This window comes from Triturus cristatus, chromosome 3_1 (genome assembly GCF_964204655.1).
Source record: "Triturus cristatus chromosome 3_1, aTriCri1.1, whole genome shotgun sequence".
NCBI lineage: Eukaryota > Metazoa > Chordata > Amphibia > Caudata > Salamandridae > Triturus > Triturus cristatus.
In genome coordinates, this window is record NC_140583.1 from 1151038744 (window position 1) to 1151056371 (window position 17628).

The 17628-nt window shown below is 43.0% G+C and overlaps 1 protein-coding gene across 12 annotated transcripts in view; it reads right to left on the reverse strand.

Annotated features, from left to right (window-relative positions):
• The window catches only part of BIN1 (bridging integrator 1), a 555217-nt gene that overhangs the window by 202662 nt on the left and 334927 nt on the right, over positions 1-17628 (reverse strand). For all 12 annotated transcript variants that reach the window (XM_085646006.1, XM_085646002.1, XM_085646003.1 and 9 more), the window contains 2 exons: positions 5747-5832; positions 272-347 (listed from right to left, as the gene is read on the reverse strand). In XM_085646006.1, coding sequence (XP_085502132.1) covers positions 272-347; positions 5747-5832 — 162 coding nt within the window. The remainder of the gene's footprint in view (positions 1-271; positions 348-5746; positions 5833-17628) is intronic.

Sequence of the window (17628 nt, forward strand, 5' to 3'; positions counted from 1 at the left end):
GGAGAAAGGTTGCTCCATCTCAAGTACTGCACACAAGACAACCAAGGCTACATTTCATCTGGGTGGAGGTCATCATTCTTCCCACAGCTACAAAGGAACTCCTCTATAGGAGGAAGGTCATCTTCAGCCACAGGACTACAGAAAGACACAAGCTTGCAGGGGAGCATTCTCTGGGAATAAGGCCATGATAACACTGACAATATGGGATTCTAGCGATGAATCAATGCAGCTAATTAACTTATGATACAACATTCTGTTTCACACATCCTACCTTGCTCATTTCTTTGTGGAAGTTCTCTTCTAGACCGGCAATACTCTGGAATGTGTTGACGTAGAAACCAACACGACTGTTAAAGAAATTTAAAAAAAACATTCAGTATCATAAAGAAGGCTTAGACAGGGAACGTTGGCAAGGTTAAATTCCCTTAGTAAGTAGACTTATTAGTGGTAAAAATTCCCTGCCCACAGGATGTAAGCATAAGAAGGTATTTCAGGTAACATAAGAATCTTGAAAATTAGTACAGTGGTGAACAACAGAAAGAATGTTTGCCGTTAGGCGCTGTGCAGCTCTCCCAAATGCTAGTCTGCTCCTATCGGCATCCCTCAACATGCATCACTTGCTGATTAACTCTTGCCATCTACTACACAGTAGCATATTTAATATCATTTGAAAAAGAATGGCAAGTACATCTATCCAACAACCAATCAAGAACTGATTTCAAGCACTGCATTGCAAGAACATTGAGAAACTTGTCAAACCATGGTTATCAGGAAATTATCCTCCCTTGCACAAACAGAAAAGTATTCAATAATGAATAACAAGCATGACATTCAACCATGAACAATGGGAACCTCTGACAAAAGCGCCATCAAATCATCCAATTATGACCATCTCTGGAATCAAGAATTTACAGACAAATTGTTTACATCAACAAACTGTTCTAATCATTGACGTCCACAAACCATTTCAACCATAAACATCAATAAACTGACCCAACTATAAACATCAACAAACTGATCCAACGAAGAGCATGGACAAGACATGATAAAATGATGAGCAAGAGGGAACTCATCTATCTATAAACGTATCAAAAGTTACCCAAATAGGAATAGAGTACATCTTGAAACCATGAAAAGCAAGAAAATCATCTAACTGTAAACATTCAGAGCACAGGCGATAAAATAAAATACACCAGTTGGGGGAGCATGGCCAGCTTGGGAGTAATGAGGACAAATCTAAAGGAGATCTCCCACTCTGAACCCCAATAAAAGTGCCAAAATGACAAAACACCAGTTGAAAATCGCACTAGATAGGATAACCGTTTCCAGGAGCTTGAAGAGCATTCCTGAGACAGCCACGGGCACAGTGACCTATGGTGCAAATCCCGAAACTAAGTAGTGGTGTCCTCGACACAAGGGGGAGGACATCTTGGCTGTAAAGAGAACCACTGCAGTCTGTGCAGCACTGACCTCGAGTGAGTGGTCGCCCAACGCACACCAATGTGAAAGTGGCAGAGAGGAGGAATGGCCAATGGGGTGACTCTTATCCCAACGCAGCTTAGTGCTCGCTGGGATTGCATATGAGACAGTCTAGCGGGGACACTGACGAGTCTTGGAATGAGCACAAAGGTGCCCAGATAAGAAATGACAGCTGATGATGCCAAGCCGGCTGAAGAGCCTGATGAGAGTGCGATACAGGAATCTGCAATTTAGGGGTGAGTGGATATAAGCGATGCTAAATCCAACACTAGCGAGACAAGTACAGAACCCACCCAACTGAATCGATAAATTAAAAACAGATGGCCACCACTTATGATTGACTGCGAGATGGGGTCCCTTATATGAATATCTACAGTACAACCACAATAAGCCAGCAACACACTGGGACATGCAGCACTAAATATTATTCTATTAAATTGGGCCTGAACACTGAACTGAACACTCACAAGAATCACACTGACTCCGTATCCTGGATATTATTAAAAATGAAGTGGTTGGCGAGGTTGTTTGAGTGGGAGATTTTAATTTGGTAAAAAAAAACAAGATAGACAGACATCCCCTAGACAGATATGCAAGCCGGGCTATGTCACGATCTCTCAAATCAAATTTTGCAGTGGTGGACCTCCTTGATATTTGGGAGGGAATTGCAACCAAAAGACAAAAAATGTTCCTTCTTCTTCCACACTCATTGATCATGCACCAGGTTAGACATCCCAAACCAGTAAAATAGATACTTCCAGAACTTGCTCCATTAATTTGGGGAGGAGTGCACAGATGTAAACCAAGCTTCTGCTTCAACCACAAGATAATAGAAGACAGACTTTATGATTATGAAATAAAGGAGCAGACTGTGGAGTTTTTACAAATAATCAGACTGAGGCTACTTCCCCTGTTAACTGGAATGCCTTAAAAGCAGTGCTCGGTGGTAAATCGATAGCAATATGAACGCACAAACGCCACAATTGGTCACTCACAAAAATAGATCTTGAGGAGGAGCTGAAAGCAAAGAATCTCAGTTAAAAAAAAGAGAAAACAACACTTGCGTCACTGCGAGGGGTGACAGGGCTATGAAGCTAGGTTGATCTATTACTGTCAGAGCGATCAGAAATAGCCCTTGTGCACCTTAAATAAAAACCTTAAATAAAAGTCCTATCAGAAAGCCAATAGAGCAGACAAACTTTTGGCAGCTCACTGGCAACAGACTCAATTGCAAAATCGAATAGCAAGAGTGCAAATGAGGGACAGGACCATGTCAGGCTCTGAGAATTCAAAGCAAAAGATATTTCATGCATTCTTCAGCGATCCCTACACTAGTCAATGCCCTGCGCCCCAACAGATAAGTTTTTCTAGGACATATCCAGTTACCTACAATACCATGAGAAATGAGAGAGGAACTGGTGAGTTTAATATCTATTGGTGAGATAGAGACAGTCATTAAAAATATCTCGCCTGCTAAGGCATCAGGATCTGATGACTTCGCCAATGGTTTTTATAAGCGTATTTGATCGCTACTTGCCCCTCAGCCGACTTCATTATATAACGCATTTCAGGAAACTGGAAAAATCCAGAAAACAATGCAGGGATCTGATGTAACACTTATTCATAAAGCAGGGAAGCCCTCTATTTTGTGCTGTTCATACAGACCTATCTGTCTGCTAAATGTTGATTTCAAAATCTATATGAAGATCCTAGATGGCAGTCGGCAGAAGTGCATGCCATTCTTGGTGAACTCTGGTTAGCCTGGGCTTATCAGGGACAGACTCATTTTTGATATTAGGCAAGTTCTTCACCTTGTGGAGAAATTTAATAGGCATCCCATACCATTACTGAACCTTGCGTTGGATGCTGAAAAGCATTTGACTGTTAAATTGACATTTCTCTGACTAACTCTTGACAAAGTAGGAACAGGTCCTCAAATGCAACGGTATATATGGTCTGGGTATGCAACCCCATTAGCTAGTGTTGTGATCATTGGAGAGAGATCAAGTGTGCCAAGAGACACAAGACAGGAGTGCCCGCTGCTGCCCCTACATTTTGCCCTATTGGTGGAGCCATTGATACAACTAATAAGACAAACCCACAAGGCAAAGGGGCTGGACATCAGGGGACTCCTTGTAAAGTACACCTACTCACAGCTGATATTCTGATAACACTTACAGACCCAATGGATTCCATACCTGTGGCGTTGCACAGTTTCAGGGATGTGTCAGGATTTCAGACTGACTTTTCTAAAGGAGAGATAGTAGGCATTCACCTTAGTCAATCCACTAAACTAACTCCAGAGGCTTCGGCTATATATCAGTGGGCTAAGAGCACCATAAATTATTTGGGCATTCACATAACACCTTCTCTAGATACCCAATACAAAGCTCACTACCCAGACCTCCTTAAAGCCATTAAAAATTACTTACAAAAATATAGCCCCTTCTTCACCTCATGGATGGGCAGGATGGCTGCGTTACAAGTGAACACTATACAAAGTCTACATCACTACTTCAAGGCTCTCCTGGTACTGATCCTGAAATGAGATCTAACAATGATATAGAAGGAAAGTGACTTTTTTTTATCTGGCTCAAGAACCAACCATGAATAGAAAGGAAGGTCCTCCAGAGTAGAAGAGTGTCGGGGAGATTGGGCCGCCTGGACATAGAGAAATATTAACAGGCGAGCACAATTAAGGGTTGCTTTTGAGTGGCCACTCAGGGAAACAGAGGGCATATATGGAGTGGAAAATACTGCAAAGACCCCTATGGGAAGTGCTGTGGATGCCTAGGTGAGCTCGTCCAGAGGCAGCCTAAGTCTTCAACGTTCTTAGACCTACATTGGAAGTATGAGACATGATATCAATCTTGGAGCCTTACTACATTCCCCACTCCGTTTACTCCCCTGCCTAGTAATTTAGATTTCACGCTGGCCTCTGGTGAAGAACAGTTCACAGCATGGCGGAGGGGTGACTGTTTAATGCAGCGAGACGTGTTAAAAAAACAGAAAATTAATTCCTTCTCAGAACGTTAACAGGAATTTGGCCTGGGAGAGGAAGAGTGACAGACATTTTCAGCTTTGTCAATGAGCTCAGAATCAAGGGGCTTCTATCACAGATTTTACTCTCTACACATTCACTAAAGGGATGAGTTCATATATCTATAATAAAATTATCACAGCTCCCGATGATTATAAATTGTCAGATATAAGAGTGGGAGGGAGCAGAGGGAAAGAGATCCCTTAAGAAGATGGGGAATCACTTTGGACTACTATACCTGTGGTGATACATAGTGTACAGGGCAGAGAAGCAAGCTACAATTTGATGTTCCAATTGTATAAGACACCAAGCAGGCTCAAGACGATGTTCCCCAATTGTGATGAATGTTGTTGGATGGGCTATGGTATTTTGAGGACAATGTTACCTGTGCGGTGGTCATGTTTGAATCTCACAATCTACTGGAAAGAAATTCTCAGTCCTGCTAGGGAGTTGTGTGCTTTCCTCTGGCAACTATACTGCCTAGGCAATACACACGCTGGGAGGCACCTCACTGTACATCTGGACAGTCATAGTTCATATGCTATTGGCTGCAGAAGCAGACTATTTAGGTGAACTGGAAAAAACCACACGCACCAGACACCACGCAGTGGGCTAGCAGGCTATGGTCCCTTAAGGCTAGGGAGAGGATTACACACGACTTGAGGGGCATGGGTTCCTACTTTGAATTTACATGGTGTCCGCTTATGTACTACATTCAGATGACAGCTTCAACCCTTTACTGCTCCAAGACATTATGGCCATTGAGATTGACTCAGAGTTGGGGACCTGGGTTATGGCTTGTGATGACAGAAGAGATGCTGTGGTAATGTGCATCTTTGAGTTGGTGATCTTTCTATTGCTCTGCATGTGTGATGGAAGGGAGGTGTTCTGCTTGATAAAATGAGTCTGGGGTGAGATGGGAGGCTCACTGCTCTTGCTGTTGGACCTCTGAGGGAGGTTGAGATGGGGATTACGTTGTCAACTGATTTTCTAAACTGAAAAGCCTCTTAAAAAGAAGTACAGAAAAACAGTAAACCCAATCAACCACTCGCTGTTCTGGACAGAATATATTTTTACCTATATAATGTCACAAGTCAGAATATGGTAACTTACAATACAGCACATTAACTTTCATCTATAGGGCCATAAATGGGAACAATTTCATTTCATCGAACCCGTAGAAGGGAAAAGTTACATAAGAGTGCTATTACTGCATGCGTTACTCACCTGTTCCACAGTGAAGGCAGTTCCTCCTGCAGATCTGTATTCATTTCCTCGAAGACCTTTTGACTTTTTAGTAACTCTTCCTCCGCCTTGACAACAGAGATAGAAATATTGATCATCTGTACACTTGAATACTTTTCTAAAGACAGTCTCTTCACTCTGCAATACCCTATAGAGCTGTACATCGGAAAGTGTGTGGCCACACATTCCTTAACTCACATTTTATTTATTTTGAGAGTTTTATATAGCGCTAGCTAGACCCGAAGGTATCAGAGCGCTTTACAACAATAAATGTTCACATCAACGATAACCAGTCTATACAGAGCATTTTAATATGCAGGTATAAATTGTCTGCTTCAAATCTGTGTACTTTAACAAGGTTAAAGTGTCTATTGCATCTTTAGTCTCCATATAAAGCTTCAGCTACAATTAAATGTCATCCTTAAGTCAATGCAAAAAATGTGTAGACCTGGCCATGCAGTACAAGACCACAGCTGATTCAAAGGTCCAGTTTATTTGTAAACACATGACTCAGTGAATGTTATGATTTGTGAAAGAAAATACACTTAATTAACTGTTAGTTTGCTAACAATCCTGTGCCGCTGTCCTTTGCAGTTAAAGTTGGACTCCGAATTTAAAAATGTATGGTAGTTGGTTGGGAATCCAAGGGAGTGTTCCACTCTAGGGCGCTGAGGAGGTCTGCAACATCTGCCTGTGGTAAGTAGCACTCTTGGCTTTGTGAGGCAGTGGCTGTTTCTCCACAGCACTCCTCTGATGACACAGTAGGTTCCTCTGATCTTCTCACAGGTGGGAGGAGGTGGGGGGGGGGGGGACGATCACTTGGGGTACGATGCTTTATTCAGGGCTCTGACACTCACGGGTCATTGTGGCGTCACTTTTTCACGCCACGGATTAAACCAGGTAACAACTCTTGCATGAGTTAAGCACAGAGAAGTGGAACTTTATGGAAGTACACCTGAAGGTCTCATTCCAGTGACAGGTAAAAAGGCATGTTCACTCCTACTGATCACTACATTGTATGCTGCCACCTCCGTGTTCGTGCAGCTTAATTCCAGGTAAAGGCAGTAACCTTCCACCATCATGAGCATAGTGTGCGCCCCACCTGGTCCAGTAAGATCGCAATCCGTGAGACAGGCCTATGCATGATCCGTGTTCGCCCATAACAACATACATCAGCACAAGGGATCCAGATGTCATTGCAGCTGGGGGGCTCATGGCAGGGGTGCATGTCCATCACATGCACTTTTCTGTCCTATCTGTAATGTAGGGGTTATATTAGGCAAGAAAGGAGACATGTACCACACTCAGTTAATTCTGCCATTGGATAACTGAATAGGAAAGGAATTCTTAAGTCTTTTTTACTCCCCCAGATTTAAAGCATTATTTCAACATGATATAAGGACTATGGTTTTGGGATAAAGGGAGTTAAGCAGCCACAGCAAAACTCATGTTATAAAACACTGTAGGAAAAAAACTTGCCACCTCACAACCCCTTTTGTCGCAAGTTTTTTTCTAGGCTGTTTAATAACAAGAGTGCGGATGTGGCTGCTTAAACCCATGCTGGACACACATCAAGTCTACCGCACAGCTATGTGTCACTAAATAGCAATGTTAAAAGGACTGAACAATATATATTCTCATTTGCTTGATTTGACAAATGGTTACTATATCCAGTGGTGAGTGCCAAACAGTGATTTCTCCTTGTATTTTCAGACTAACTAATGTAAAGCTATTGGACACTTGTGGTATCTAATGTAGGTAAAGTTTTTTGCACCAGCATAATTTCAAATACTGGTACCACAGTAATTCAATTGATATGAAAATTCAAAGTGATCTTGCATGTAAATTCTTTGTGTCATCTTAGTATCACCCAACTCCTTTGAAATCTATTGAAAGGTTCTTTCAACCATAAGGTCTGAGATTCATCCACCCATACACGTGAGATCAATTGGAAAGCAGACTTCAGCGACACATAGCTGTTCTTTTTTGTGTATAGTTTCACTTGAGGGAGAAATAGGGTGTGTTAGCACAATATTTTAAGACCACTTTCCTGTTGGCTCGGGTACTGGGGTAAGTGTATTCTTTAACCCTCTAAGAATCCCTCACCAGCAGCATTCTAGGTAGAAATGTACACAGATTCTCACTTTTGTATCGGCAGGGCAGCTAAGAGTGTAATGATGAAAAAGGCACACTGTATGCTATCCTATCTATGCCAAGCAAACGAAAAGTCTCAGTGTAGAAGCAATGTCGCAGTAATGACTTCTTTTTCTCCTACTCCAGATTAAAAATGGTGTGCATTTCATGGATAACATTTTCTGGTGATTACACTTCATTTTCACCGAATACATTCAGGCACACAAGGGAAATGGTTATTTTTCTGTGGCGTGAAAAGAAATGATGAGTGACACTTTTGTAATGCTCCATAGAATTTCTAATGCTTTAGGTTTTGAACATAAGACCTCTTCTGCGTTTCTACTTCCTCTGCCCTGTGCACCTAGCAGCTGGGCTTCTTAGATTTTACAAAAGTTGTCAACCATATCCCCGATATGTACTCTTCGGAAGACTGGGATTATTTTATGTTTGTGCTTCTTGGTATTTACAAAAATGCGCCATCACTTTAGGCTCCCATTAGACCTAGTTGGTGCACCCTCACCAACTAGACAAACATACAATGCCTGAACCAATTACCATGCCTATTACTTTATCTGGAAAATACCTCACTATACCCAAAGCACAACAGCAATTTCAACAGAAAACATACACAGGCCCTTTATATTGCTATAATTTTCTTTGAGCAAACGATGACCTCAAGTTGGGCTCTAGGCTGGGACTTAAAAGCAGGTCCCAGAAAATCTGGGAATTCGTTTTCTCCAGGTATTCACTTTAGCACCAGAGAGAAACTCTTTCTTGCAGAACAGCACACGAGGCATAAGAATACAACTTATTGTTCAACCCTTGTGTTACTCACATGGTTACTAAAATGCTCTAAGTATTTTTTCTGAAAATGATGCCCCTGCGCTCCCTTGGAAAGAGGAGCATTCTGTGGAAAGGTCAGCCTGCGCGTCACCAAGTGGAACGTTTGGGAACTAGGTGTGGGCCATTCCACTTGGCTTCCGCGAGCACAGAGCACCGGTCCCAAGCACGCGGACATTAATGTAAAACAAGGGAGCCCAGAGCACGCTAGAGTGTAATTAGCAGCTGGTTGTGTGCGTTCTGCATCCACGGACGGCCATTTGTTTTCTGAAATAACGCGTTGCTACCTTTTTTCTCTCCGTCCCGTGATTTATGGAAAGACCATGCGCTGCCATTACATACCAAAGTTAAGTATTTAATTGCTCCTCCAATGGTGCAACAAAGAAGCCCTACTTGTATCCATAAAATAATTTGGAACCCGTATTTATTTTCTGAATAAGTAACACAGACGTTCCAGAATTATATCTTTCTTTGCTGCTGCTCCTCGTAGTTCTCAGTTCACTCTGCTTGTTTGATAGGTTTTCTTATCCTTTTTGGGAACAACTAGTATCATTCTTTTTTACTTTTTTAGTTGGGTTATGTATGCCTCCTCTATTAGTTTTCTAATAGATAGGTTAGTTGTGTGCTAATATGTAATGTTATGCAGATTTGTATGGCGCAACTAATCACCTGTGAGGGTATCCAGGCTCTGGAGCAGACATGTAGGCATAATGTGAAGGATGTTGGGCGTCAGACCCTGCAGAAATATTCGCAGAGCCAGGTCTCCAGCTTCTTGCAGAATTCAAGCAGTGAGGAGGAAGCCCTAGCGAGCCGAGGGAGGTTGTTTCAGATCTGGGGTGTGATGTGGGGGAATGCTCAACCTCCCGTTCTCTATTTGTGGATATGGGGAGCCTGTGCAATTGAAAGTGTGGCTGAGCATAGGTGTCTAGAGGGTTGGTGAAAGTGTAGGCAACTGTTCAAGTATGTTGGTCCAATGCTGTGCAGTGCCTTGTAAGCATGCATGAGTAGTTTGAATTAGCTGCATTTCTGGATGAGGAGCCAGTGGAGCTCTCTGAGCTGTGGTGAGATGTGGGTGCACCGTCTGAGGTTGAGGACAAGTCTTGCTGCAACATTCTGGATGACCTGGAGATGGTTGGACAGCCTAGCGTAGTGTGGGTTGCCATAGTCCAGTCTGCTCGTGATGAGGGCGTGCATGATGCTGTGCCTGGGGTTCAGGGATAACCATTTGAATATCTTGTGGAGCATGTGAATAATGTGGAAGCAGGAAGAACTGACTCTGTTGACCTGCACAGTCATGTTCAGTTTGTCATCCAGGGTGATTCATAGGTTTCTGGAGTGATCGGATGGTGTGAGTGCAGGTCCAAGCTCTGATGGCTACCAGGTGGAGTTCCATAGAGAGTTCTTGTTCTCAATGAACAGCACTTCAATCTTGTTGGATTTGAGTTTCAAGCCGTTTGATCTCATCCACTTTCCTACGTTGACCATATAGTTGGAGAAGTTGACTCTGGTGGTGGTGGACTTGTCGGCCGGAGAAAGGAAGAGCTGGGTGTCATCCACGTAGGATTATGATGGTGATGCCTTGGGATCCGATGATGTTGGCTAGCAACGTTATCGAGTTGTTAAACAGGTTGGGACTGAGAGATGAACCTCAAGAGACTCCGCAACGAAGAATGTAGGATTCCAATGTGTAGGATAATAGTCTGACTTGCTGTGTTCTTCCTGTGAAGGAGGAGCCTATCCAGTTGCAGGCCAGTCCCTGGATGCCTGTGTCATGCAGTCTTCTGACAATGGTGTAGTGGGAGACCGTACCGAAGGCTGCAGAGAGGTCGAGTAGGATCAAGACTGCGGTTTCTCAACAGTCCAGTATGGTGCGGGTGTCGTCTATGGCCGCGATGATTGCCAATTCGGTGCTGTGGTTGCTCTGAAATCCTCATTGGCTGTGGTCTGGGAGGTCATGGTGTTCAAGGTGGTTGGTGAGTTGGCTGCTTTCGCCATCACTTGAGCTGTGCATGCGAGCAGAGAGATGGGTCTGAAGTTGCTCAGCTGCTTGGGTGAGCCGATGTTTTTTTGACGAGGGCGTCGAATGCTGCATGCTTCCAGTCATCTACAAGTGTGGCAGATTTGATGTAGGTGTTGATGATATGGGTTAAAGTGTTGCTGATTGGTGGCTCCACCATGTTGTAGATCTCAAAAATACTGGTAAAGTACTAAACTTTCATTTAAAGTCAGAGTTTTTTCCAGGAGCACGTTTTTCAAACAGTAGAGTTTATTTCTGTTTTTATAATTGTTTCTTTGCTGGTCCTTTCATTTCACTTTGAAGTTAGTGACGAGGCAAAATTCCCATGTAGCAAAATCATTGGACGGAATTGAAACGAATGGTACAAAATAAATTAACACTGAATCAAGGAATGGTGCGAAAACTGCATGAAATTTGAGTTTCCAGCAAACCCAATACAAATTAATCAAATGGGGCAACGGTTCAGCCACATCATGTTTAACCCATTGTGTTTGTGTCTTACCCTTTGTAAGCAGTGGCCTTACTCCTCAGAAGCCCCACTTAACCAAAAAGACATTAAGGGAATGCTACACTTTTCTGGTAAAAGAAAAGAACACATTTCAAACCCTTGGACGTTAAGGCACTTAGGGCCATATGTAGGTGGCCTAACATTTACCACTTCATAAATACCGAATTTTACCGATTCGGTATTTATGAAGTGGTAAATGCTATGTAGGTAATCCATTGGTAATATTTACCGATTCGGAATGGGTCGGTATTTTAGAATCGGTATTTACCGATTCGGTAATGGTAACTGGCTTCCCATTGATTCCTATGGGCCAGGAGGCCCATAGGAATCAATGGGAAGCCAGTTACCATTACCGAATCGGTAAATACCGATTCGGTAATGGGGGGAGCACAATCAAGGGTGGCAGGGTGTCACAGTGACACCCTATTGCACCCCTGATACCTGCATGTGTGCACATGTGGCACACATACATGCCCTAAGGGCATGTATGTCTGCCACATTGCACACTTCTAAGTGCAAAAAAAATGCTTTTTCAAAGCCATTCGTCATTTACCACCAACTTTTAGTTGGTGGTAAATAACGAATCCACACAACACCCACACACTCCCCCTACATCTCATTTCAGGATTCGGTATTTACCGAATCGGTAAAATTACCGATTCGGTAATTTTACCGATTCGGTAAATTACCGAATCCTGAAATGTGCCCCCTACATACCAAAAGCCTGAATACCGGTCGGTAACGGGATTTTTACCGAAAATCGGCCGTTACCAACCGGTATTGGGCTTCCTACATATGGCCCTTAAGAGATTTTAAGAGAGCAGGCAAAGATCCTGCTGGAAGGTGAGTCTGCAAGTACATGTGAGAGAAAGAAAACAGTGTGAACCTTTCGGAGGTGTAACTGTGAACAGGAAACGCTGTGAAAATGCAAGAGTAAACTAAAACAAGCATTGGCATAGCCAATAGGTCTCGCCTTTGGGACCTTATAAGTGTTTAGATATGCAACAGTTGCATAACTAAATACTTAAAAGGTCCCAAAAGCGAGACCTATTGGTTATGCAAAGCGGCCGTGAGGCCGCGAAAGTGAAAGTAATCGCGGTAAAGCGCGGCGCGCGCGCCTGCGCCCGCGCACATGCACTGTATCTCTAGGCTGGCCTGGTAGCACTTTTTGGAGCCCTCTCAATAAGTCTCGCCAGACCAGCGCATGCGCTGGGTCAGGCGAGACTTAAACAATGGTAGCTGCTGGCATCCTCATGGAGCAGCAGCTTGGGCCAAAGAAGACCTGATACTAAGAAACGCAAGTCAGTAGGGCCAAGGTGAATCAAAGCTGCAGGCCAGACCTGTATAGATGGCAAGGAGCACAGACACACGCTGCATAAAGGATAAGGCTATCAAAGTATGCAATAGAACCATTCCTCCAGTGATTACTCAGTTTGTTGTGGCCTCGGGTTGCACCTTTACTGTTGTGCTCAGATTGTTATTACTGTGTATTACTGCCTCCATCCTTTTACCACACTGACAGCGAAGAACTGATCCCTATACAGGATTTATCAACAGGTTTAGAAAATGAAAACAAAATCTTGTTTCCTTAAAATTGTGATGCTATGTTTAATTGTTATTACATTTTCTGAATATACAATATAAATATATTAAAGGGACAGAAGGCGGCGTTAACAAGGCCAATTTATAACACTTAATGACCAGTTTGACCAGTTTTTCTTTTCAATATAGTACACAAAAAGTAAATAGAAAAGTGATGGATGAACTGCTTGAATTAATCTCATCCACTGGTAAATACTTGGGCCGCATCCCAATCCATTGTTATTTTGCACACCACGTCACCTCAGTTTGGACCCAAGTATATGCAAATCAGTGTTGACCCTGCTCAGATCAGAACAGTCCAACCCGAACTGCCACGCCTGGTACTCCAACTGGAATACAAGCATCCCAGGACTGGATATGCCCTAGTTATGAGCTCATCAGCTGGGTACAGCTTGGTTCCAGTGACAGTGTGCCTGGGACCTACATCTGGGCATAACTGTTCCACTTGGAGAGATACATAAAGTGCCCAAAAAAGTGATGAATGGAATCTCAGCCACAACCTTTTCAATACAGTATACTTTACTTCACGTCATCACAGATTCAGGTTTTTGGGGGTACGGTGAGTTTTAAATTAAATCTCAGTAACAGCTGTACTGATTATCCTCTCAGGCAGGATCAAGTAATCATGACAATTTCCTTTTTTAGGTCTCGCCTGACCCAGCGCATGCGCTGGTCTGGCGAGACTTATTGAGAGGGCTCCAAAAAGTGCTACCAGGCCAGCCTAGAGCTACAGTGCATGTGCGCGGGCGCGCGCGCGCCGCGCTTGCTTTCACTTTAGGGGCCGCAAGGTCGGTTTGATGTTTGATCGCGATCGCGATCTCTTTCGCGGCCGCATGGCCGCTTGGCATAGCCAATAGGTCTCGCTTTTGGGACCTTATAAGTATTTAGTTATGCTAAACACTTATAAGGTCCCAAAGGCGAGACCTATTGGTTATGCCAATGCTTGTTGTTTCTTTACGACACAAACAGGAACGGTGTTAATGGTGGAAGCCAAACCACCTGGGAGTGGATAAAATGTTCAATATCATGTCAAACCATACTGACCCATTCACCACAGAACATGGAAACTAAAAATGAGCGTTTTAGATCTACCTTAGTTTTTCTAGGATGGCAAGAGAAGATAATGTATTAACTTGTATCAAATATTGCAGTACCTCATTCCATCGCTTAGCTTGCACATGCCAAGAACTAGCTTGAAGGGAATGGAAGACCAAGGGGTATTCAAGCACCTCACCTTTTCTCTCCTTTGCAAAAAAGCCAAGAAACCTCTGCAGCTCTTAAAGGGCGAACTAAGCTGTAAGAGTAAAAAGTAGCAGCATGCAGCAGTGGTCAAGACCACACCTCCCAAAGCCAGTTTGATTTTCATGACCAGTCTTCTGTACTGATGCTTTGCTAAGATGCCCTGAGCAGATGTTTTCTGCACTCAGTCAAGAACTGTCCACTCCTGTTCTCCTTCAATGGCTTAACATTCAAAGGCAACTTGAGAACACTCATCCATTGGTCTGACCCTGAAGACACTACTTCCATGTATAGTCAAATTATGGAGGGGTTTATTTACTTCCCAGTGTACGGCTCAGTGTGTACCTTTCCTTCGTAAAACACAGGTGCTTCAGGTGTTACTGGTGGGGTTAATAATTCGATTTTTCAGAAGCCCCGGGAGCACATCATGTCTCTCAGAGTGGATTCTGTATCATTCACATGAGGCACCTACCCCTCCACATCTTATAAAAAGTGCAAGATCAGAGAACGGCTTGGAATGAGCCGAAGCTGAAAACAGGCTCACAGATACGATTCTTTTTTAAGACAGTCCAAATAATGTCATAATTTGTAAAAAAATTATTTTTGATCCACCCAGATTTGTTTGAATGGAAAGTGAGGAACAGAAATTAGTGATACACTGTGAAAAGAATGTTGGGCTTCATGGACATGGGTCACACAGAACTGTGCCTCAAACCATTATGGCCAATACAATAGTCACACCAAATGGAAGTGTTTAAATAAATGAGTAAAGATCAAAAAAATGAGGAAAAGCCCTTAACAGGGAATCTTGTATATATAACAACGTGCACACACTCGCCTTGTAAAAACAGATGATAGCAGAAAGAACAAACAGTGCTATGCCTCACACAAGAAAACAAGAAACTTCGATTTAGAGGCCTTTTTGTAAAACCGCCCTTCTGGAATCACAAAGTAATCCCCAGTGTTCATCTCAGCATCAGTAGCCTCCCCAGCAGAGGATAGCAAGTCACCAAAGCACCTCCCGCTCAGTGTTTGGACTGGCCGCTTACAGGATAAAACTGAGACGCTCTGTTAAACCATCCACAAGTTTGACAGCAGTAAATACAATTTTACAATCACATGATAAATACAACATTATAATATGTCTACATTTTTTATGGAAAATCATTAAAGCTCACGTACACTTAGTTGGTGAGTATTACCAATGAAACTCTGAAGGAGGATTGATATCACAAAATCAGCCACGTTATCGCCGCGACCATAGAAAGTGCAAGGCCGAGAAAGATCCCAATAACTATCAATTTCCATCAATGCTGGTTCACAGGATAAGACGGCACTTTCACAGTCAAAATTTCTATTCGGAATATCCCACTCGAAAAATTCCAGATCAACTCATTTGTGTTGGCTTATTTTTTAGGCATATGTGTAAAGATATGAGACCCGGTAAAATCATCGCACTTCTGCAGGGGCATGTTGGAGGACTAGGCAGTGACTCCAAATAGTCACGCGAAGATACTTCTTTAGAGCTTATGGGATACATAGAATTGTCACATTACCTTCACTAGCAGAGAACTACGTATTGAATGGAGTACCAGTGTTGAGATCATTCTCAAAAGGTACAAAGGAAAATTTTGAGTGAAGACATTTTAAAGGAAGGTGTCAGTAAAAATTTTTTTTAAAAAAATCAGTCCTTCTCTGCCAATACCAACTGTCCATGCCATAATGGTTTCACAGTTATAAAATGGCCCCAAGCACTGGGATAGCTTTACAGACTTCTATCAAAAGTATACTGCTGACAAACACAAACTATTTGTGTGTGTGACTGAATACCACTTTTTAACACAGAAGATTATGCAGCATTAAATTGGCAGCTTTTATGAAGGCCTTTTCAAGGGTAACTCCCTAGCCAGTGTGTCAACCTTGGAGGCTTCGTCGAGCCGACATAAAATCTAAGCCGACTCAACGCACATCCACTTAAGACGTCTTGCTATGATCAAATGAGGCCTTGCCAAAAGAACAGGAATTGAAATTCACTACTTAAAATGAAAATACTGCTGCAGAACACATTTGGATCTGCCAGGGACGATCGATCTGAGCTGAAGATAGTCTGGAAAGGCCCAGGATGAACAAAAAAGTATTCATCTCACGGACTCATTCACGTACAAAGAAAGTAGACAAAATGTTTTTTTTATTATTTGTACAGGGTTAAACAAATCACATGGGTATTTCTAAAACTCTCAAATCGAGCTTAAGGCTTTAAACAGAAGCATGGAAACTAAGGGAAAATACTTTCCAAGCACTTTATGAAAAACTTTGCAACTGAAAATCCTACCAAATGGGATGTCATGCAACTTCTTCTGAATTAAGCTACAGAACAGCAATATACCTTCATACAGAGGAGGGAGGCCAAACTATATCCACTATCTGCTTATACAAGCCATTGTGGTTACTGCCTGGAAAAAGTCTTGCATTTCTAATCACCAGTCTTCATTATGTTTGGCAATACACAGCACATCATCAAGGAAATCCAAAACACTGCATCACCATTAGAACTTTCCCTCAGAGGAGCATCAAACTGTGAGAGGGGGACTACAGGCAGCATATCCGGCCAGCTTGACCCAGGACATCTGGAGTAATCGGCTGCTTGAAGGAGAACTGTGACAATCGGTGACCCTATAACTGCAAGCTCATGCAAGCTCTTGCCAGCTGTGTTAGTCTGCACATACGATCATAAACAAAGCTTGAAGCCCAGGGAACGGAGTGTATAGGTTAAAGACAGTCAGACCCCTAGACCAAGACCTAAAGTAGGTTGTTCCTCAAGAAATTCCCATCCAATCATATTCTCAGCATAAAAACAAAAACCAGCCCGGTCTGTTCGTACATGCATCTCTCAAAGGCACAACAGGATTATTTCTGCTTCCATGCGTAGTATGTTTGTTGGATCACCAGCAGCACTACAGCAAGGCCTTCTGGGTACCATTACACAATATCTACCATCTGCACGAGGAGTAAACTCACAGGCAGAGAGTAATTTAAAGAAATGTCAGTCCATCCTTGGCTGGTGGTAAACAGGACGTTTGATGCATTTATAGACGGGCAATTTGATTCACACCGAGGGCTCCAAGTGTGCATTGAGAGAAATGACTATCCCACAGATGTGTGGGGGCAGAATGGGGCACTCACCGGGGATGGGTGAGCAGATCTTCCCACCCAATGGTGAATGTCACAGTGTGAAGTGAGCCTAGCCTCTTCTGTAACCAGATCAATTACAGAGCCGGAGAAAGATGGGTGCATGTGCACGCTATGAATGTGCCCTGCCAGCACAGTACATTCCAGACTGCCACTTGCACTATAATTAATGGGCAGAAGAAAAAAAGTTTACATATTACAGGACCTTGGCCTTCCCACGCCGTCCTTGATACCCCTGCAGACCATATAGGACTGTATTCCTCAAGGACAGTTGGTGTTATACATTGATCTATTCGGATCATCAACCATGTTCCTGAATTTGTGAAGCAAAGGCCT